The 22,500-nt window shown below is 41.8% G+C and overlaps 4 protein-coding genes across 4 annotated transcripts; 2 read left to right on the plus strand and 2 right to left on the minus strand. All coding sequences in view use genetic code 11, as the record gives it.

The window, feature by feature from the left end:
• Positions 1-2,622: 2,622 nt before the first annotated feature.
• EGR_06947 (NADH dehydrogenase [ubiquinone] 1 alpha subcomplex subunit) lies at positions 2,623-10,197 on the minus strand (the record flags this gene model as incomplete). Its single annotated transcript, XM_024496196.1, has 5 exons — positions 2,623-2,869; positions 6,480-6,738; positions 8,792-9,152; positions 9,698-9,978; positions 10,146-10,197. The coding sequence occupies 5 exons, from the start codon at positions 10,195-10,197 to the stop codon at positions 2,623-2,625; spliced, it is 1,200 nt and encodes a 399-aa protein (XP_024349399.1).
• Positions 10,198-12,985: 2,788 nt separating this feature from the next.
• Positions 12,986-14,476, minus strand: EGR_06948 (Homeobox protein Hox-A3a; the record flags this gene model as incomplete). The annotated part of the gene is made up of 3 exons (XM_024496197.1): positions 12,986-13,040; positions 13,988-14,324; positions 14,473-14,476. The coding sequence occupies 3 exons, from the start codon at positions 14,474-14,476 to the stop codon at positions 12,986-12,988; spliced, it is 396 nt and encodes a 131-aa protein (XP_024349400.1).
• A 1,008-nt stretch (positions 14,477-15,484) lies between these two features.
• Positions 15,485-16,493, plus strand: EGR_06949 (hypothetical protein; the record flags this gene model as incomplete). The annotated part of the gene is made up of 2 exons (XM_024496198.1): positions 15,485-15,784; positions 16,200-16,493. 2 exons carry the CDS (start codon positions 15,485-15,487, stop codon positions 16,491-16,493), a joined length of 594 nt encoding a protein of 197 aa, XP_024349401.1.
• Positions 16,494-18,026: 1,533 nt separating this feature from the next.
• Positions 18,027-22,369, plus strand: EGR_06950 (Ubiquitin hydrolase; the record flags this gene model as incomplete). The annotated part of the gene is made up of 9 exons (XM_024496199.1): positions 18,027-18,050; positions 19,293-19,373; positions 19,406-19,625; positions 19,657-19,737; positions 19,781-20,090; positions 20,597-20,729; positions 20,798-21,001; positions 21,815-21,958; positions 22,181-22,369. 9 exons carry the CDS (start codon positions 18,027-18,029, stop codon positions 22,367-22,369), a joined length of 1,386 nt encoding a protein of 461 aa, XP_024349402.1.
• Between the last annotated feature and the right edge of the window lie 131 nt (positions 22,370-22,500).

The raw sequence follows: 22,500 nt of genomic DNA on the forward strand, positions 1-22,500 counted from the left end.
AAATATGGAGAGACTCACTGCAGAGGGGGTCATCGAGACCAAATCCTCTTTTCACTACCGCCCCATACTCATGTTCTAAAATAGCATTATTAAGGACCGAAGCAGTACTAGAGTTGCTGAAAGTGAAATGGGACCAAGGCGACAAGGAGGGACAATTGCTGAACAGTGAATCTGTGTGGCCGGTACGATGGCTCTGGTCCTTTTTGAGCAGAGCAAAGTTGGTAAACTCGCAATCACGCAGAATGGATTCCCTAGAACTGATGAAAAGGACCACTGACCCTCATTCCGGGCTCGGCGACTTTACAGTCACTGCGATTTCGGGTTCCATGTCAGTGACATAGGGTTTCATTCGTAGCACTTTGGCTGACAACCTGTCACCTCATCCCACACATTCCAAATACACCTTTGTTGTCCTTGGAGAGGACTCAAAAACAGAAGAAACAAGAGATCATTTGATAGTACCCAAATCCCTGTCCAGTTCTCCATAAACAGGAAGCATTGCTCCCGAACTGTGTGGCATTCAAAGTGGTGAATTTACATCCTTGTCAGTTGATGCACAACTCCATTCTGTTACTTTTTTTCAGGAGGAAATTCAATTTGATATCCCGTGATTATTTGAAATTACTACCAATGGAATGTACTTAAAGCAGGGAGGGGAGAGGGGAAAGGGAAAAGTAATGCCAAACTATCTTAAAAACTGTGACAAAAACTACTTAATTTTGTCTTTTGCTATCTGCATAAAAGGTACACTTGGACAAACTCTCCACTGGTTTTATTTAGTACGTTAAAGAAGTCTACTGCTTGGTACAAAGTGAAGACACAAAAGGCGAAAAATCAACAACAACAACAGCGATATTGGGAACAGTGCATTTGAACAGCCAAGGAAACAATTTGTAGGTGGATTTGACATTTACAGCATTTGATATGCAAAAGGATTTGGCCAGGAAAATAATTCAGTTGATGATTGGAAAAGTGGTCTGGTATCTAGTCGCCCGGTACATCTGTTCAGTCCACATGTTAGAAGGGGGTAGTCATAGAGTATGAAGAGAATAGCAATAGAAAGAGTACCAAATTACGGAATGAGACCCGATAGGAATCAGTCGTTCACCACTGACATCACATACATGACGCCTGAGCCCACTGTCACGAATATGTGACATATACGCCTTATCGAGTCGTGTCGTAACATGTAAGGATAAAACATCTGCACTGCAATGGTAAACTATCTCTTGAAGTCCTGACATGTAACTGCGCACAAATTTGAGACGCAAAAGGCGGCTGTACATCTTGGAATTTTGCCGCTAGACGAGTACAGGTTGGAAGCAGGACGTGATAGACGAACTTAATACAACCGGTCTACTTCAAATATCGCTTTGATGGTCGAAGAAGAGATGATCACGAAGAGTTTCGAAGTTGACAACTAAAACACGACAGAAGGACATTTGGCTACGCGCATCTTCCCACCCTCCAGTGTTTCAGCCACCATGCTGACGATTCAGACTTGCGCACCTCCAAGAGTAACCTGGATATCAAATAAACTGGTATTCACTTGCATGCGTGAGTTTGAGTCCCGCCGAGCTCCAAATCAGAGCATTTAGTAGGAAGACTTCAGCTACAGACGCCTTTATTTGCTAACGCGTGTGAACAAGGAGGAACACGAGATGTGGACACGTAACGGCTGACCACGTAAATGAGAATACCGGAAACATGAAGTAGTCTCCACCTCACCTATTTGACATTTGATTGACCTTGGCCTTATGGTGAATTTCATATGTGATATCAACCAATCAAGAGGGGGTGAGCAAGAAGGCAACACTCTAAAATGTTCAGAGAGCGTTAAAAAGTGTTTCCTGGGATTACAGAGAAAGGCGAGGACATGGTAACAAGGAACACTTTCAAGTAACGCTACAGCATTCTTTGTCAACTGATGTATTTTGGTAATACTGGGCACAGGAAGAACCACATACAACCAAATCATCAACAAAGTGAGGGAAAATGATGCAAGAAATCCAAAATAGCTTCATCCAAATTTATTTGCCTAATTTTATTAAATGCTGAATAGACGAGATAGGGACGAGCAACCGAACCCCTCTTGCCGCAGTGCATTAAATGGTATTTAAGGCATGCCAGACTAAAAACACTTTTTTTCCAAGTAGTACGAAGAAATGGAGAGATAGAGAGAGAGAGAGGGGTTGATAGCGTAGAATAAGCTCGCATCCTTGCCCTTAAGGCGTTAATCCACACCTGTTCCCCCTCCCCTCCTTCCCCTGTTCGCCCATTTTGGCGCTTAAAACTGATGGCCGTTGGGGCCAGATTGTGCCATTAAGTTCAAAACAAGTGCAACCTCACCTGAACTAGTAAGATAACAATCCACCACCACGGGATCAACCACAGAGCACGCAAATATTCCAGGAATTCCCATCTGTGAAGGTGCGCAGAAAAATGCGTTAGCCCAGATGAGTGGGAAAAACAAAACAACGAGCGAGTTTCCAAACTCCCAAAGAAAGAAGCAAGGCGTCGAAAACATTTATTTTCAAGGATCTGAATTATTAACTTGGGAGCTAGGGCAACCCAAAAGAGAACTACAAGTAGGGAGAGATGGGAAGAGGCGTAGAGAGCCTTCTAGACGAGGGAAATGGGAGGGTTAGGTGGTTCCGGAAATTCACCAACCGCCTCCCAGTAGTTGTTCAGACGTCGGTAGATGAAGACGATTTGCTGAAGACGATCCTCCAGTTTTGTCAGTTTGACATTCAAATCGAGGAGGGTGGGTGCACCGGAGAGTGTGTCAGTCACGAAGTCATGCTCCAGGCGTTCGAAACACAGGGCCGGATTCACTCGAGCGACGAATTCGTTCGCATACACTCTTGCTCTAGGAGGCGGAAGAAATAACAGCACGGGGTTGTACTTTGGTACACACAAACACTCTGAAAGTTTAGCCTCTATTGATAGATAAAAAGTCTTCTAAAATACAATTTCTGTCCCAAGCGCTTTGCTGCGGGAACACGTATGCGACCGGAATTTAAGCCGAAATACATACGTGCACATAGATGTGTTTGCAATCATGATAGCAACAACCCAAATAACAACATTATTGTTAACTTCCATCAATTCCTTTCGAAACAAAAGTTTAATGAACTTAGAACTGATCAATCTTACCGAGAAAAGCTATTCCATTTTCCTGCAATGGAATGTCTTCCGAGGCTAGCCTTTCTAGTCTCCTAGTAATTAGCTTCCAGATTGGTGAATCTGATGCTTCTGAAAGTCCTAAGAGGCAGTTCGGGTGAAGCATTATTGCCAGCGGTGAAATAACCATGATAAAACACTAATCTGCACTCAGATAGCGCCAAATGGTTGTTGTTGTTCAGTTCAATCATGCAAGTTATAGCAATATGGCGTGCTGTTTAGATTGTTTACTGACAAGCCCACTTGTTTTCGTACTCCAAACGATCCCATTCTAAGAAGTGCAGCATTCCATTCCCACAAGACCACACCTCCCGTCTGTGGGTGTGTGTGTGTGAGGTGGACTGTGGGCGACAATGTTCATTTCCTAAAGGTCAAACACCAGTCTTGGTTGAGATCCACCTACTCGGCAGGATACACGTCAAAGGTGTAATAAAAGATGAGCAAAAGGCATCTCCTTTGACTTGCACTATGCAAAATCCTACATGGTCGATTGCTTACCTCCGGCAGCGCCAATGTCCCAATGAAGCTACTTTTTTATTCATATTTATAACACCTTTAGGAGTAGCTTTGGGTCTGCTACAAAACATTAACTTTTAAAAGAGTTGAAAATAAACCTCCACCTAAGTTGAGTAGACGACTTTTTTTTCCCCAAATGCTTCATTAAAGCAGCACATATTTGCTAGCCAGATTTTCTATTGTTACAAAAGGATTAACAAAGGGCCCCGAGAGTGACAACAGCCACTTTTCTTCTTGACAGAAACTTCGGTAGCCCCAAACCCCAGTCAAAATTTAAATCCTCTTTAATTACTTCAACATAAGTCTGGTGAGAAATTTTCATCACTCAAATACTGAAGAGAGGCGAATCGTGACTGAAGAAATGACAGCAGTTTGTTCGCTACCAACGTGACATGTGTCCTTTGGCAGTTCATGACAAATGGTGGCACCAGATTGCGTTGCGAAGAGATTAGTTGGATGTAAAAGGGATGAAATTGTTGTAGTGGAATGTTTTTAATCTGAAGAGGAGGGTATGTACATTCTTTAGTTTTTGTAAAGCATGCAGTTTGTGGGCTATAATGGTCCCCTTTTCCTCGATTTTATTTCAACACATTGATAACTTTGACGGAAGCCATACCCAGCACAAAAGATAGCCATCTCGTGCCAACAAAATGTTTAAAACGAGGGAAAATCAAAGTCAATGGAATGAGAGCTAACATTTTAACAGCTTAAATTCCATCGCGAAATTGAAAGCTTCAAGTTTGGCAGGGCAAGAGGTGAAAGCAGACGCATACACACACACACACACACACCCCGAGGTTTGAGTGGATTGGAAGGCAGTTGCAATACAATGCGACCACAGCCCACCCTGATTTAATCGGTAGAGAGGAAGTATTCAAAGCTAACGAACAGTCATAAAAGTGAAAGAGGGCTTTTAACACAAAGCAATGAAAAAAAGTGGTAGTGGATGGAAGGAGGGGAGGGCACGGGGAGGAGGGAGAGGTAGTAAACGAATGGACCGGAAGTTGAAAATCCACACAGGTTAAGTAACACAACTATCCAGTTATACCGATGTACCAAATAGATACAAACTCACACCTTGACTAGGTGCTGTCACCTTCTCAACCAAATAATGATTTATCCAAAAAGTTTGTAAGAAGAGTGGGAAGAGTTCTAGTCTCTAATGGGAACGTCACCCTTACCATTCATTTAAAAATTGCTAGAAAATATAGATTTACCAAACAAGTTCCTGAAGCTGGGGCAAATATCATCAGGGAAATACAGAGGATGAGTTGAGGCACTATCGCCCTTTCTCCCATCCTAACTGAAGCGCAAATCCTCTCACGGGTAAGCTTGGCGGTAGGAATGAGACCTTCCACTGCTTTCCCAGAATCGCTGCCCCATCACTTACGTTAAACATTACTGATGGTTGTTAAAGGCAAGTTAGTCTCCAGGTTTTTCCATTTGCAAAACGTAATTCTTCATCCTGATCATGAATTACGAGTCTTCCCAAATGTGTTGCATCTACTTTTCACCCGAATCAAACCATTTAAATCACTTCTGGGCAGCGAACTGCGCTGTCACGTCTTACTTCAATCCTTTTAAAGTAGATGCGAAAAGCAGACAAACTCGAATGGCATCAATCAGTTCAAAGTGCTATTTTATACATATCAGAATTCAAAATGGAAAAGATCGTAGATAAAGAACACCGCGTCTATTTGCTAGCGTATACCTGTGCCTTGGGATACAAACATCTTACAGGCTGCTTGCAAATTACATCTAGTCAGCGCGACAAGGTACACCGAAAGTCGCACAACCTTTTTTAAATGCCCAGTAGATAGCTCTGCACCAAGTCCTACTTCTGGCTTCCTAGCCTTCTTTCCTTAAAAGGTCAATGAATTCGTAAATGAATTCGCTCACTACCCAACAAGGATCAACTCGACAAACTACACTCAGACGTTGATTGTGAAAACTACTTAAGTGATTCAGTAAGACTCTGCTTTTCTTATACAGCCTCTAGGACTGATTTATGCCTTCGTTTAGAGCTTTAGGCCTCAATGGAGTCAAATCTGAGTATCAGTGTTGGATTGGCTTGAATACCTACAGGCACCGAGTTGAGTGACCTCCGTACTAAAATCAAATTTGTAGAATATGGGAATAGTTTTACAGCCTCTAATCGCACCTAAATCATAAGCGTTTGGGGACAAAAAAGTGCAGTCTTGCATTTTAACTACTGGATGAATATTACCAACCAAATCTATCCTTGTAAGTCAAATAAATCAAAGAGAGGTTAAAATTAAATTATAACTTTAATTTTACAGGTCTGAAATGAACGGTGTCGTGCCGGCACTAAAAATTTTGTCCTCTTATAACCGGTGCACATGACCTCGGCCAGCCCAGACGTTGTTAAGATTAAAGGCGACGGAAATGGTGCATGCATGGGCAGTTTTGTGACCACATTTCCTGGGAGGGAAGGGGTGGTCATGCCCCGACAGCCATTACTGCGGACAGCATTCAGCACGTAAATGTCAGACTGTGAAGGCTTGGCAACGGTAAATGCAATCAATCATCAACATGAATATTTACAATTTCCAAATGTTGGCGTACACAAGGCAGCAGGAGGTCAACGATTCAGCACTGATAAAGAAGTAAAACAGGGCGTCCTGGGACAATTAAGCAGTACGAACAAATCCTAGGCACTAGTTAAACAATCGGATAAGGGTATTAATGGGGACTCCAGTTTGGCCTAAACCCACACTATACATCGGTCAGTCTACAATGAATGAAAAACGTTTACTTACAAGAACCAAGGGTCAATTCTGCCGATATTGAGCTCGCGCGGTAGGTAGCGACAGTTGAAGATAATCCACTTGACCAGATCATCCAAACGATAGCGATGGGGGCCTACGGCCTCGTAGATCTTACCCGGACTGTCCGCTGTAGTGAGGCTATTCACAATGCCTTTGGCCAGATCGCCCACATAAACTGGTTGCTTCACGGTCTTCTGGCCGCGCTTCCACAGACACACACGCAGTTGGCTGCCATAGGCCCAGCGGCGCTCTGTTGTACGTAGGTAGAAGGTAAATAGAAGTAGTAGCAAGGAGTGGTTGGGTAATTTGGAAGTGAAATTTTAACACACTACTGAAAAACATGCCGAGTCCTCTTGGTGGCTCTACATATTGAAAGTAAGGTGCAACTGTCGTATCAACGAGGCTAGGCTTGGTGTGTGAAATAATTTGACTAAACTAAGTGTCTAAAATTACGCATAATTTTACAAGCCCTACACTGCAAATTAAAACAATTGTAAGTGATTTTAGAACCGTTTTAAAAAGGCCACTTTCCTAAATGCTTCTAAGCAGTGCATCATAAGATATTTTAAGATGAGCTGACGGTGATACAATAGCCCCACCTGCAACGTGTCAGGTCACTGCGATTCGAAAACCATGAAAAGTTGCGATACTGTTGACCGTGAAACGGCAAAAAGGGAGGACTTGATTGTAAATAAAATAGGGTGTGGTAAATCAAATCGTTCTATGAAATAGCGAGAATCGAAAATTCAACGCCTGCTGTTAAGCCTTGCGAGAGAAAATCAAGTCCAAAGTGTGGAACAGCTTTGGTGTTTGTCAGGCGAGACGAGCTACGGCACCAATGTTAACTGTCACAGCAAAACGGAGCAAAGCGTGCTTACTTTCTTAGCATAAGTTTTTAACGAAATAAAGGCTAAAGCGCTCCTCATGACTTATTGCGCTTTGGGGGACTCTGTCGTGGCTTCTTTTACAAAAATTGCCACCCATTTTGAAGGAAGCAAATGAGGTTGCTTAAACGTTACTTCCTACGCAGTCCATCTTACGGCTGATTTGGCAGGAGGAAGAGGGGTTAAGGAGTACGTACAGGCGCGTTCATTGCACCGCCGACATCCCAAATTCAACATTTCACAGGTGTGTGGGCTAAACTGACAGAAGAGAGAAGTACAACTGTTGCCATTACTGCTACCACCGCTGGCAACGGGCGACGCCCATACAATCTACCCTAGTGGACACGCCTTGAGAAGGACCACAGTCCCGGATCGACAAAAAAGTGATGCTCTTCGTCTCTCCTCTCCTTGCTGATTACTTTCTACTTTTATGAGAAAGAAAGCGGAGGGTAGGTGATTAGAAATAGCCTAAGTTCGGAGCATCTAATTCAATCTTACTTTGCTGGCATAACAGCTTCGTTCACAGACGGCTTCAAGAGGCAACGCAGACGTTACAAGCAATAAAAAATTACGAAGCAGAAGTGTACAACAAGAAATATAACAAAAAATCTAGGCTGGTAAATTAAATCCAACGATGCGCAAGTTTGTTTAAACAGTTCATATTCGTTCCCCAAGATTCATGTAAAAATGAATAGAGTAAGAAATGGCAGCTCCCCTGTTCACAAGAAGCTGAGAATAACCCAGATAGACGGCCAGGCAGTGCCATGTATATCAGTCAAGTGAAAAGGGGCTGTGTGAATGTGGGAATGAGGTGACCATAAGCTTTAATTCACCTAACCAAAATTTGCTTATTTTCAGCCCTACTGCTAGGATCAATTTTAAAACATCCACAACCAGCGACAAGCGTACGTGATGCTGAGTCTCCCGCCTGATGCCAGTTAAAAATACAAATGTTTTCTTTATCATTGTATGATAACTAGTTTCGCCAAGTCGTGGCACAAACAGATTGGTTGAGTTTGCAGAAATAATAAAAATGCTCTTGCTTTGCAAAGTGTCGTTTTACTTCTTAAGCAGCGTTTGAATTGGTGAAGAAAATAATAGTGATCGGCGTCATGTTGGGCCAGTAAAACTTAAACTGGGATGGTCGAATCCCCTTTATGATCCTCATAAAGTACATATCAATAATAAGTGCAAAATGCGGTGAGGTAAATCCCACCGAGATTTACGAGATGCGTCGCTGATGATTCTAACGCACCAGATTACATTGATAAATGAACAAACATGAATAATGACCCTCAAATTAAGACTAGAGTTATGTAGTTAAACTTCTATTTAACCAAATTTTGCAGACCCCTTGGACCTACACTTCCTTGGCTAACCCGAATGCTCCAGAGTCAAAAAAATAAGGCAAGATCTCACCTCTAGAGGCATAGTAGCAAAGAAAGCGGTCCGAGTTGCCCCAAATATCGGCAGGTCGAAAGATGATAGCATCAGGACGTTCACACAGAACGGCCTTCTCGCCGAGGGCTTTGGTGCGACGGAACTCTGAGGCCTTCCAGACAAACCTCTCGGGGTTGGCGCTTTGCGAGAGCGCCGAGATATGCACGAAACGCTCCACCCCCATTTCCTTGGAAAGGCGAGCTACGCGTGCAGCACCCTCCAGATTGACCGCCTCATGTGTGAAGTTGTGCGTGGAATTAAACTTGCCCATGCAGTTGATGGCTACGTTGCTGAAACGCATGGACTTCTTGATCGCCTCTTCGTCTTCCAGGTGAAAAGGCTACAAATAACGACACTACTTAGTTAGACATTAGTAGGAGAAAAATTTCTTCCAAAATGAGTGAACAAATCACGGAAAAATTAGCCTAAGTTCGGGTTTATACAATTAACGAATTAAATAGTTCAAAGGTACAATATGCATCCGGACTTCAAGTTCACACATAGCATACCCAAGAAGTAGAAAACTTCAAAGGGCTGCTTCCTCCTGTATAAAGACGACAAATATTATGGCAGTACTCTTGGGAGCGCAAAAATAGAGGTGCAACAATAAGTTAGGTACAGACACATACAGGCACACGAGTGAAAAATCGACGAATTTCTTTTGACGGTTAAATAGTTACAACTGAAAAGGAGTACAACGATAGAAAGGGTGTAGCTAAATGCAAGATAGTCCTGAGTTTCAAAGGCAGCATACAGTAAAACAAAAACACTCTTGAAAAACAACATGGAATCACTACGTAGTCCAGACATGTGTTTAGAAGATCACGAATCCCATGAATTTTTGTCGACATAAATCATGAGCTCCTTGAGAAATGTTGTGCTTACACAGAATAGGATCTGACCCAAATCTCCCATTACTTTAAGATCACGAATGAAGTAGGGATCGCCACGATAAGGAACAATGACTTGGGCGCCAACTCGACCCAAGTGTGTAACGATGTGTCTACCCAGGTAACCGGAGGCACCAAAAACTGTTACTACTAATCCATTAAAGGAAGAACGACCTCCAGTGCCACGTTTCAAACTAGTCAGGGAAATTGGGTCGGAAGCATAGCCGCGGGAACGCTGCTGGAGAATCTGACTAGAGAGGGATGACGCGATAGCCACTAAAAGAGAACAGATGCACCTAAGATTGCACGATATCAACCACCCAAAGAGAGTTATAACAAACTCAAGTTACCAAAGCTAAACAAAGCATACTTAGTGGGAGCAGTACTAAATTTTAAGACTTCACACAAGTGTGAGAAAATAAATAAAGAGGCTCGGTACCTACCACGACCGAAAATCTCATTTGCAAATGAAACACTGATGCGACACAACGCCATATCCAGCAAATAACCTACACACCCAAACCCACAGAGGGCGCGAGATAATTCGCTGAACTTAATGCGCACTTTAATTAAGTGAACTCAAACGAGCGTCTAGGACCAGGTTTTAAATAGCGCAAATCAAAATATCACCAGGCAAAAAAGAGTTGATTAGTGTCAGGGTTGTTTTTAAAATAGAATGCAGGGAACTTTAAGCAAATTTTTTGTATTTTTGTATTTTCGTATTTTCCTATTTAACCCACGCACTTTCATAAGTTTGCAAAGTGAGAACGCTACTAAGGTACAGGAGCACTACAAAAATGACTTATTGCTTTTAGCGAATAACTAGGTCCAGGATTAATGCTACATTTTTGGATAGATGAGCTTCACTGATACATAATCAGATCCCTTTTTTACAGCATAAGATTCTAACAACTTAAACCCTTCCTTAAGCCTAAAAACGTCAAAGTTTAGTGTATACCGTGAGGTTTTGAAGAGTACGGGACTAAAGAAGCTACCAATTTTCCTTAACCCTACGCTGAAGAGTAAACTCACAATAAGCACGGAGTCAAGGTCTCAAGCAGTTAAACAGAGTAGCAAGTTACCATTATCCTTTTTTTGCTTTCTGAGTGTAGTGTTCTATGCTCTTCTCTGTCAGCCAACCCGCCTCGCCCGCTGCAACGTTCTTGGAACAAAAAAACCTTCTGCAAAATATGAACGTATGTCCTTGAAATTTATAGCTCCTGGGGAGGCGTTTCATTTTAAAAATACTAGTGCATTACGATGGTTGTTTATCTCCCCGTCTTGGTAAGGGGCTACTTTTGATATGACCATTGCATCACGCAGGGTGGGTTGGCCTACGGGCTGTGTCAGTAGCCCCAGTACTTTCTGTATACCGAATATTTATGTTCCACCCGAGTATTATGTCTTCTTTTGTCTTCAGGGAAGTCTTGAGGCGCTACACTAAAGAATTTTGGCCATTTTGCTACATTCTGAGTTTTATTCTCTTTGTAAACTCTCTCGAAGCGGGAGAATTGAGCTGACCATGCTCTTCAAGGAGAGTAGGTAGTAGTCAAAAAAGCTGCCCTAAAACAACTATTTCGTAAAAAGCAGAATTTAAAATAGTTTCGTGGAACTAGAGCTTTATATCTGTTACTCCTAATCACCTTGCTCTCATTTCAGTACTCTCCTCTGAACCATCTATCAAAACCCGGTATATTCATACACCCATCCATCTATCTCTAGATCTATCAACCTGAGTTGCATTCAGCTGGTTATGAAGTAAAAGTGCCTTCACTTAATCAATTAGTTAGCATCTGTACACAAGCTCCGAAAACAATAGGAATTGTAACAATCCCCTTTGGATCTGTGCAACGTTTCATCCTCACGTTAGAAGCATTTATGGTTCATACATCAGTGATGGTCTTCTTTTTTTTTCCGTTAAGGTATGGTTTCTAGTCACTGAAATCAAGAGAGAGGTACTTTTGTATTGTCTTTTGCCAGTTTTCCGAAGATATTATTCGGGTATTCCCCGAAGTCGGAATAAGCCGAAACGCCTCAAAGAACATACATCGTTCGCTAGCAAAAAACGAGAGAGGTATGCCTCAGGGCAAGTGATCAATCTGGGCAGACTCAAAGCATTTGATCACTAGGAAGGTTACGTGTTGGTAATTTGATGAAATGCGTTTTTATTATCCATTCGAGTTATAGAAAATATCCCTCACATTAAGTCCACTAAACTACCACTGTTAGTAAGACGGTACATCATTATCATCAAGCGTCAAACTCTAAACCTTGATTATGGGTAAAGTCCACACTGCTGATGCGTTTTTTTTGTAGTTCTTGCCATTTTATGACAAATGCGATGTGGAACAATTTACTTTACTTTATAACTTACCTGTTGTTTTGAATCACTAGATCAATAAGACTGGATTTTAAATGCAGTAGATGTTGTTAAAATTATTGAAATTTAGTTGAGATCGTGGATGGGAAAGCGCCCACTTTAATTTCCTTTAATAAATGAGAGTAACTTTATTTATTCTGATGGATTTGATTAACAGTGGCGATAACACCATTATCTTTAAAATATCGAATCCTTCTCTTTTTACAGCAAGATTAAGGCAAAAAGTTTCAATCTTTGTTGGCTTATTAAACTCCACTCTAAACGCTCCTTCCTTTTCGTGTCTCTTCGTTTTATGCTAATTAGTCTAATGACAAGTGTATGATAAACGACATCCGGTTAGCTATTTAAAACTAATCAGCCCCCTTTATCCTTTTCTTTGTTAAAATAACGCACACTCATTTGAATATTTAACCTTTTATTTAGTTGAAAAAGATATTTCACTCACACCTCCCCGGTAAATAGTTTTTCTTTGCGCTTAATTTGTCCTCCATGGGAAAGTGCGGATACGGGTGGGACATCGTCGTTGCTGACCGATTTAAGCTTTCGTCGTGGCGTCTGGTGTTGGAAGGGAGGGAGTTGTGCGGTGTGGCTGTCACCAGCCGGTTGGTGTACCTTCATTATCAAGAATGACTTTTTATTAGACAAATCCTACATTTTTTAGACGCAGTAGCAGTTCTAGCTACCGCAAGTGGTCCACTGTAAGTGATAGTGATATTAGCCGCACCCTCTTGCTGTTTGGCCTCCGCAACACTTTCACGGGCCCTACGCGATAATAATGCGACTCACACAATCCGTAGCCTTGGACGGTTAATTAAACGCGCCAAAAAAATCATTTACTAATACTTTGATGAAGATTTGTGTCTAGGTGGATTGCTTAGCGTGGAAAGACTTTCAGAAGAAGGCCTAATGAGGACTACATTGTTGTTCTTCAAAAAACCCCAAGTTTTTATAGTGAATCCTAAAACAACATTAAAACTGCAATTTCATTGGTCTACAGGGAAGCTGTTCACCGCCCTGATGAAAAAATCGCAATTAAGTAGTAAAATGTAGCCAATTTAGTGATCCAGCTGAAAGGTGAGGGGGCATCAAGAATGCGAGACGAATTTTCCTTTGAAAGAAAACGTTCCTACTCAAAATGTTGACCTGTTAGAGGGATTCTTTGGATGCAGAGACTCTATATGTCCTTTCTTACCTTGAATACCGCGTTATCAATTGATCAGACAATTTAATGAAAAGTGGACGGTTGAATGATCAAAGGGAGGGAGGAAGGAAAAAGAAAGGAATAACCGTGACTGGGTTTGCATTTCCCTTGAACTCTACGGACAAAACATCTCATGAAATTGCGATTCAATTGTCAGCTACTTTGTTCTTATTTGAGAAAAGACTATGCATTACACTAACATCTCACAAACCACCCCAACTTATTTGGTCGTCTCTTACATACTATCAATTCGGTACATCAGTGCTTGTCATCAGGTGGGTGAAATTCTCCCCAATAACTTCTTTTAATGTTCCCAGTGGAATTAAATGGCAAATTCACATCATATCTGGACCAGGATCCGTCGTGGTGGGGATTTCGTTTCGAAATAACAGTGGTCTCCAAGTGATGGCATGTTGTCTAGTGGGGAACGGGAGCTCCTGGTTGCCTTGGCTTAAGTCTTGTCAAATCAAAGACACTTCATTTCAATGACAAAAGTTTTGCGAATTCGGAGTCAGTTGTGGTCGGTTTGATGTTTTGCATCATGACACCTATTTCAATGCTTCTACCTGTTTGGGTACCTACCAAATAGTCAACGGATTCCACCGACTGCCAATTTGCTTCTAAATTTGACAGTCTTCCAAGTTAATACTTTAAGAATTTCGGTGGTAGAGGACGCGCACAATGCCATAAACCATTGGACTTACGTAAATCCTCGAGATAAATTGACAGAATAGGGTGGATTGGAAGAAGCAAAAGCCCTTTTCTGTTTCATCCTTCGATTTTGAAACCAAATTTTTATCTGCATCTCAGTAAGGTTCAACTGTTCAGCCAGTTCCATTCGACGCTGTTGGGTAAGGTAGGCAGAATAGTGAAATTCCTTCTCCAATTCTACCAATTGCAGACTGGAATAGGACGATCGTGGACGTTTCATGGTAATGGTGGCGGCAGCGGCTTTAGGACCACCATCCCCACTAATCACGCTTGATTGTAATGTCAGACTGTCGTGACGTGTTCGGAATGCAAATTGAGCTGGACATTCAACTAAAAAGGAGAATTAATCTGATTGACACGCCTTTGGCATTATACCTCAAATATGTCATTTGGTAACAACTGTAGGAGCTGCTCACATTCGGTCACTTATGCCCACATCTGAGTGGCATGCACATCCATTTACCCACATAGACCTCACCCATACTGGTATGCCTAATCACAACTTCAGGGAAGACGAGGAACCCTCCATTAGTGGCAGAGGCTTGGACAATTGGCTTTTAAAAGATCACAAACTCGGAGTAGTAAGAATAGCCGTTTCGTGGTTAGCTGCAATTTTACGGGAGGACTAGTCATTACCGAAGCAGAAGTGACGGGGGAATGCCCTTTCAATGTCTTGAAGGAATGGACATCCTTCCACTCGAAGAACTCCCAGTTCTTTTGTGCACTAATAAACAACCACTCTTCTGTCTTGAGATGCTTCATTACTACTTTTAAGAAGACTCACTCTCCACTAGACAACATAGCATCAAGTAGAAATTATTGTCTTTTAGGAATAAAGACCTCGCTACGATGGATCTTGACCCATGCGACGCGCATAAATCACTTTATTCCGCAAGAAATTTAGGAGGGAACTCTAGGGGGAGAAGCAGCCGATCTAAAAACAAGCACTAATTTCTCAAATTGGATGTGTGTATGAGGTGACCGAAAAAGCTGCTATGGTTTGTGTGTTGTTGGTGTAATGCATAGGCATTTTGCGGCGGGTAAAGAAGCAGCTGCAAGAGATATGCATCCCCATTCATCCTCGAACCTCTCTTCCTTCTTCCCCCTCAAATCATCTTCCAACCGTCCACCTATTTTCTAATGGCCTGATCATGCGATCAAGTTTTTATACGTTAATGTAATGAAGTCAAGAATGGAACGGATGGAAATCGTCACATGTTAGGGCGACTCAGCTACTGAGCAAGAAAGAAATGGAGGAAGTGGATGGGAAAGATGAGAAGTCGGATGTGAATGTAAATGCAATCGGGTAGGGAAGATGATGAGGCATCTCTCATCCTTCTATCCTAAGAAAAGTGCAAATCTTCTCACTAGTACACTTTGTTGTGGTATAAGGTATGGAAACGGTCTGAGAGACCGGAGGCGAAGATTAAAAAGTCAATGGAAGGAGTCATTTATGTTACTCGTGCAATTTATGATATTTCCTGATAATAATGATGATAACTATGATGACGATGGTGGTGTTGAATGAAACCAAGGGAAGGCTGAGTAGGAAAAAAATTAACTCTTGCTTGTCATCGGGTAGCATCGGTTTCCAACCAGCCAGTAAACAATTCCTAGTGAACAGTTCCGTGTGCAGTGCACCACACACATGGCAGACCTATTCCTGTGTAGAGGGAGTGGTCAGTGCAGTGGAAGTCTGGAATGGGTGGCGTGAGGATGGCGTAACACTCAATATGAGTACAGGAAGAAGTACAAGCGTCATTTTCTCATCACAGAATGCAGGGGAGTCAGTAAGTGAGGGGGCAGCCTAAACTACATTTAAGATTTGTTGTTTCATTTCGTGTGAAGAGGACATGAGGAACAACAGGTTGCAGTCTTCAAATCTTATCGTCGTCTTTCCGTGCATGGGACGTGAGGAGAATAGAAAAGTAGTGGCGAACACAATGAAGAGTGCCATGCCAACAGCCTGTACGCTTTCCATCCACGCGCTTTACAAATAATTTATTCATCCAGCTGAATTTTAATCCTTTTAAGCTTCACCGTTTGTTTGCAATTGACTATGTTTCAATCAGTCTTTAGAACAAAACAACAAAACAAAATTCCCCTTATCTGAACTGCGATTTTGACCTGATAATTTAAAGTGACCACTTAATCTAATATGGAAGATAGATTTTTAATAACTTAATATAAATTTGATAAATGAAGTTGCCAAGCAAGAGCTTCCTAATGACCCTTTGGGCAATGCAGCTTGAACAGAAACTTCATGGGTGTATAATAAGGAATACCGATATTTTGGACAAGTTGCGTAATGCGACAACTATAACTACTCCTAGTGAACCGATACCGATTTTCAAATTAGACAATGATATAATTTTTCACAGAAAACTCTTGCAAACTTTTGGTAAACACCAAGTCATGTCGACTACAGTTGCAGGTCAGATAATCTACAGTCCTTCTCCGACACTCCGAGAAAGAACTGTAGAAACGGGTGATAAATAATACCGCATTTGAAGTGACTTAATTTATTCCTTATAAGGAAGTTATTGTGCCCATTGTTGGCTTATCAGCCCTCCCAATCAGTTTCCGTTTGAGTGGTCAGGTGGGATCCCCCTCCGTATCCCCTGAACTCCATTGTTCAGTCGTCTAACTTACTCAGTGAAGCGAATATGCAGAGTTCATGAATAGTTAATGATCTTTTGTTAACGAAACAGATGGTGAAGTTACGGAGGTCAGAGGCTAAGCAGAAATCAGCCGTTACGAATAGGCCTCGACCTCAGATACCAACATTCAGAGGTGCATTACAGTTATGCATCAGTAGAATCCTTTTATCTTCCAAAGGGAAAAAAATACGGCCTACTTTCTTATGTGAGGAATATTATATGGCAAACACTGAGCAAATTCTTTGTACAAAAACTGATTACAAAATATAAGGTGAAAAAGGGGCTGCATTCCAAACCCAGATATGGGTCGCATGGCTATTTTCAGACTCTATAATAGGCATAAATATGGCAAGCAAAATAAAATAAAACGTCTTTCAAACCAACCTTGTTTGTATTCCAGAAATGAGTAACTACAAGGAGAATATGAACATGAATTGATTGGTGGATTCCACGTTGCATTGCGAACGGGATTTTTCGCAAAATTGGGTATATATCTATCAGCGAAACTTTCACCATTAGACCCGCCAAAATTGTCCAAGAGGTCCTTGGAATATCCAGGTTGCATGCCTATTATTATGAGGGTATTATTAATACTTGTCATTACTGTTGAGGCAATCGTGCTCTTTGCTGATTGGTCAGGACAGTTAGCTCTATAAAGGACTACCCTTCGTATTGGAATCTGATTTGTTCAATGGATGACAGGCATGTTTTTAACCAATAGGAATTCTACCTTCTGCGCCTCCGCCCAAATCGCCCAAAGTATGAGATGGCAGGATCAAGTTGATTAGGTATACTGCGGAATCAGATCTCATTTCTGCAAGCTTCATTATTTATCTGAAAGCAACTTTCTGACCGCGCTCAGAACCCTTTGTCCCTGTATACAGGAATGAAAGAATTGCCACGCAATGTTGCAAAGCCTGCATCTTTACTGCGAAAACCGGATGAAATTTCCGCCCACTTATATGTGTCCCAATTCATAAGTGATTATTGTAACACGTGAACAGTTCGCATAGCTCTTCATTTTTTAAAAAGGACCACTTGGTGCTCTGTCACTGCTTCTTGCAGGAAGGCCTGACCTCCAAGCCCTTCTGCAATACGATGGTGGTTTATCCTTCGGCACTTTGAATTAACCCTCATGTACCTCGCTGGGTAGGCTGGCCTTCGGGCCATGTCAATAGCCCAGACACCCTCTCTGCGCTGAATACATATTCTGTCTGATCACTGTCTTTTTTCGTCTTTTGAGGGAAGTCTCAGGACGCTACACTTCTGTGGGCTGAATACGCATTCCACAATAAAATAGTCTTTTTTCGTCTTCAGAAAAAGTCTCTGAAATTGGATTTACACCTCTGTCGTGGGGTCCGGCCCCTAGGCCATGACAGTAGCGCCAAACACTGCTGTACGTCGAAAATATCCATTCTGAACTTATACTATGCTTTCTTTCGGCTTCAGGGCAATCATGAGGTCACATTGGAGATTAGTTAATATTTAAAAAGGTAACTTAATCTATTACAAGATATGTAACATCTCTGCAAAATTGAAATAAAGTTTAACACATTGAAGCAGAAAACAAGGTTGCGTAATAAAAACGAGACCCACTTGTTAAATATTTGGCGTCAAATTCCCATATCGATACAAAGGTAGAAATTTTTTCGCAATCTTACACAACATTCTTGGGTTATTTCAGCTTAGAAATATCATCAAAAAACACTTCTATATAAAGTATTAATCAAGTTTATTTGATCTCCTTGAACAATAACACTTTAGTTCTGGAAATATAAAGTTATAATTTAGCATTTACACAAGCATTAATAATTTGTTTGAACTGCAAATACTACCATTCATTGAATTGGTCTAAAGCGAATATTTTCGTTGCAAATTTTCATTTTGACTGCTTGCACAAATTTGAAAGTAATCTTGAAGTTTTAAAAACACCGTCTTTTTGAAAAGAAGGGAGAATAAATGTGTCAAAACTTTATCAGTTGTTCCAAGCTCTTAGTCAAACCAATGTTACCTTGAATTGTCTCAAGGTTGCATGTCGCACACTCCTCTGTCGTTGTTAGTGTGTGATGACGCTGGGCTTTTCTCGATTTCGTTGAAATACTGATGGTAAGTGCAGGTTTCTTGTGTGACTTGTGCACTTTTAACATTGCAGTGAGTGGAAATATTAATAGCCAGCTTATTTTTTAGTCGTAAATCACGCACTGCAGACCTAAAGAGTGTTTATTGTATTTTCTCATAACCGGCTCACATTCTACATGTGCTACAACAATGGTTTCTAGAAAGATAGCTTTTATTCTAATTGAAACCGGGCTTTGGTTTTCCTGCTTGATTTATAGGAGTTTGTTGCCCAACTCAGCTGATTAATCTTTTGACTTCTTGCATATTTTTGGTAGACTCCATGTTCATTTAATACCCAGTGATCATTGCATGATTGCTTCCCTTATATGCATAGTTATACAACATGTATGCCGATTTAAGTGTTTACAGCTTTGAGCAAAAATGAAACACTCTTTGGTTATAAGTGTTAGAATTACACATTTTCGGCAATCATGATGTGGAATCTACTAGGATTCGGGCCTCATTTCTCAGCAGCTTATTGTGTTTTTACCACAGTAGTTGATTTTGGTTTTGCTTTTAGGGTGCGAATCCTTCCCATCTGGAAAAGAAAATTGGTAAGGACCAATTTCCCTCAAACGAACATTATTACGGTCTCGTGAATGTAAGCTAGCGTTTTCCTTTATTCAAATTCAGTTCGGCAACACCTGCTACTGTAACTCTGTCCTTCAAGCACTTTTCTTCTGCAAACCCTTCCGGAATCGAGTCCTTCTATATCGGCAACAGAGCAAAGGTCAAAAGAAAGAGACTCTGCTTAGTTGCCTAGCCGACCTCTTTTATGCAGTGACTACCAAAAAGAAGAAGGTCGGTCAAATCCCGCCTAAAAAGTTTGTCCAGCGGCTGAAACGGGAAAATGGTATTTTTTATGTTGGACCATAATATTTTAGTTCTCTTTGACAACTATCTACCCCAGGACGCTCACGAGTTTTTGAACTACCTCCTTAACCAAATCGCCGACATTTTACTAGGTAAAAGAGCTTTTTTTCTGTATTCACCTCTTAAACCGTGCAGCGGAAAATGCAAGTGAAGAGGCAGTGAAGAAGGGAAGCTCGACAGGAGGAGATGCTGACCTCAATACAGGGGAGAACACACGAACGTGGATACACGAGATTTTCCAGGGCACCCTGACCAATGAGACTAGATGCCTGAATTGCGAGACTGTCCGCACTAAAGATGAGGACTTTTTGGACCTCTCCGTAGACATTAAGCAGTATACAAGCATCACAAACTGTCTACAGTGCTTCTCCAACACTGAGACTATTCAATCTGAAAATAAGTATTATTGCGAAGTCTGCCGATGCAAACAAGAGGCTCAGAAAAGGTTCTTTGTTACTTCTTTTCTTTTATTCGGAAATTAGGCCTCTAACTGAGTCGTTGGTTAAAGAGAATAACTGATTCTACAATGTAGACCCTTCTACAGTTTTAGTAAGTCGAACATAGGAAGTACAACTCTTTGTAAAGTTTCACAAGAGGTAACTTCTGCCACAGTATTAGACACTGGTTGTCAGCTAAATAACTTAGCTGTTGCTCCTTTGATTAACTTATATGAAGACTTCTTCCGAAGCTTGCCTTAACAAATAAGGGAGTTCTGGTTTTCTGTCATCCGAGAAACAGTCAGGAGTAGGATGATATAGATTGCGTGGTCGCTGTCGCAGCCACACAACTGTACATTTGCTGGCATTGCTCTTGTGGATTTACTCGGGCACCATATGACAAGCCCAAATTCCTTTGATAATAGCACAGCTCAGAGATTAGTAAGCCTTGCCATACAAGAGTCGGAAGAGGGGCTGTCTATGCCTCTTCTACACTTTATTTTTTGCATTCCAGAATGCGAGTGAAACGACTACCTGAGCTTTTGGCGCTTCATTTGAAGAGGTTCAAGTACTCCGAGAATGCAAACCGTTTTATAAAACTTTCCTACTATGTTCCATTCCCTCAGGAGCTTCGACTTTTCAATACGGTGAGTTCCATCATTGTTGTTTCGCCTTTGCATCTTGATTCAAAGACACGATCCTGTTTGATCCTCAGCTATTAGTACTTTCAAATCAACCAACTGGTCCGCGAACCAACGTTTGTTCTGCACGCGTATTAGGATCGGTCATCTACGTTCATCACATGGTACTTTTGCATATCGTAACAAGGTCATCTGGAGTTCATTCTGCCAACATACTAGCTATTGCGATGTGGAATAGGACTACTCTGCTTCCATTCAGGACCTTTCTGAATCAATGTGTTTTGATTACGCAAGGAAATCGGTTATTTAAATCCCCTCATCATCCTTCCCAATCCCATTATGTGCTCCTGAAGACGAATTGGAGCTTAACGTCTTTGGTTTTTTGTGTAAAATTTTGCATCTTTTCATACATCTTTTGGAGACTTCAATCTTTTAGCTAGCACCGTTACTTCAACCATTCTGTAATCAGCCTCATTTGTTGAGTTCTCCGTAGCGTATGCCTTCTCTCAGGATCTTTTCACCTGAACTGGGTTTGCTTATCACTGCCGTAAATGTAGCACCGTGAGTCACCCCTGATTATGTGATAGGGCATACCAGTTTGGAGGAGTTTATTATTAACAAATAAGGGCTGGGGCGTCCTAGGTATAGGTAGGATACCATGCCACTTGGATGTTGGCCGAAATCCGAGGAGGGTGATGAGTCTACATATTTAAATGTACAACTAAAGCATGACCTCAGTTTTGCCCATCACCGAGGTGTTTGATGTAATGGAACCAACCGCAAGACAGGAAAAAAGATCGACGAGAAGTCGCTTGATTGCAACACTGGTTGTTCCTTTCTGGAATTTTGATGGATTTCCTATTTGAATTCCTTTTGAAAAAATAATTTCCGAAGTACTGTTCAAGTCTACTTTGTTGGGAAATTTGCCTAAAAGTGGAGTCATGCCCCGCCAAATCGCCTGCGGATTCTGCCCTTGTGGAGGTGTTCCCAAGACTGTTTGACAATTAACGCCTGACTTGGTTTACTCCTTTACCTTTACTACGCCTCGGGCATACGGTTCACCCGTCTTTTTATCCGGTTTTTTTGGCTAGTCTGACGATGCGAGCAATCCGGACCAGCTGTACGAGCTCATGGCTGTGGTAGTCCACTCCGGTTCGGGGCTAAACCGCGGCCACTACATCAGTCTGGTCAAGTCCGATGGCATTTGGCTCCTCTTTGATGACGAATACGTCGACGTAGGTCTTCTTAAGTTCGCCCATTATGGGTTTCTTGGGCTGCTTTGATGACCTCAGCGATGAAATGCCCGTTTATCGTGCAAAGATCTGCGATTCAAGAGCATGTTTACTTTTAAAATAGCTTATTTTCTCCATCTTTCAATGGGTATTAAAAATTCCCACCAATCCACTAATTGATGACAAAGAGACACCAGAGTGTGTATATTTTTTTATCTTTTGTAGAAAATTGACCCAGCAAACATCCGTGACTTCTTTGGGACCACCTCAGAGGCTTCAAAGACCTCGGATTCGGCGTATATTCTTTTCTATCAAGCCTGTGACTTCTCCCATTCACAATCATCGCATTCACCGCCTCCACAGTCGCCTCCGCCATCATCGCAGTCCACCTGCACCGCTGACTCGGTGCGGTGAGCTCCCTCACTTCTTGCTCCACCCTACTCCCGGTGCCGATTAGCGGATGTGTCTGTTTCAACTCCCCCCCTCCTCCTCCTCCCTTTTTCCTCCCCTACCACTCCTGACTTTTTGAATCGTCTTTCATGCGC

This window comes from Echinococcus granulosus (genome assembly GCF_000524195.1).
Source record: "Echinococcus granulosus chromosome Unknown EG_S00066, whole genome shotgun sequence".
NCBI lineage: Eukaryota > Metazoa > Platyhelminthes > Cestoda > Cyclophyllidea > Taeniidae > Echinococcus > Echinococcus granulosus.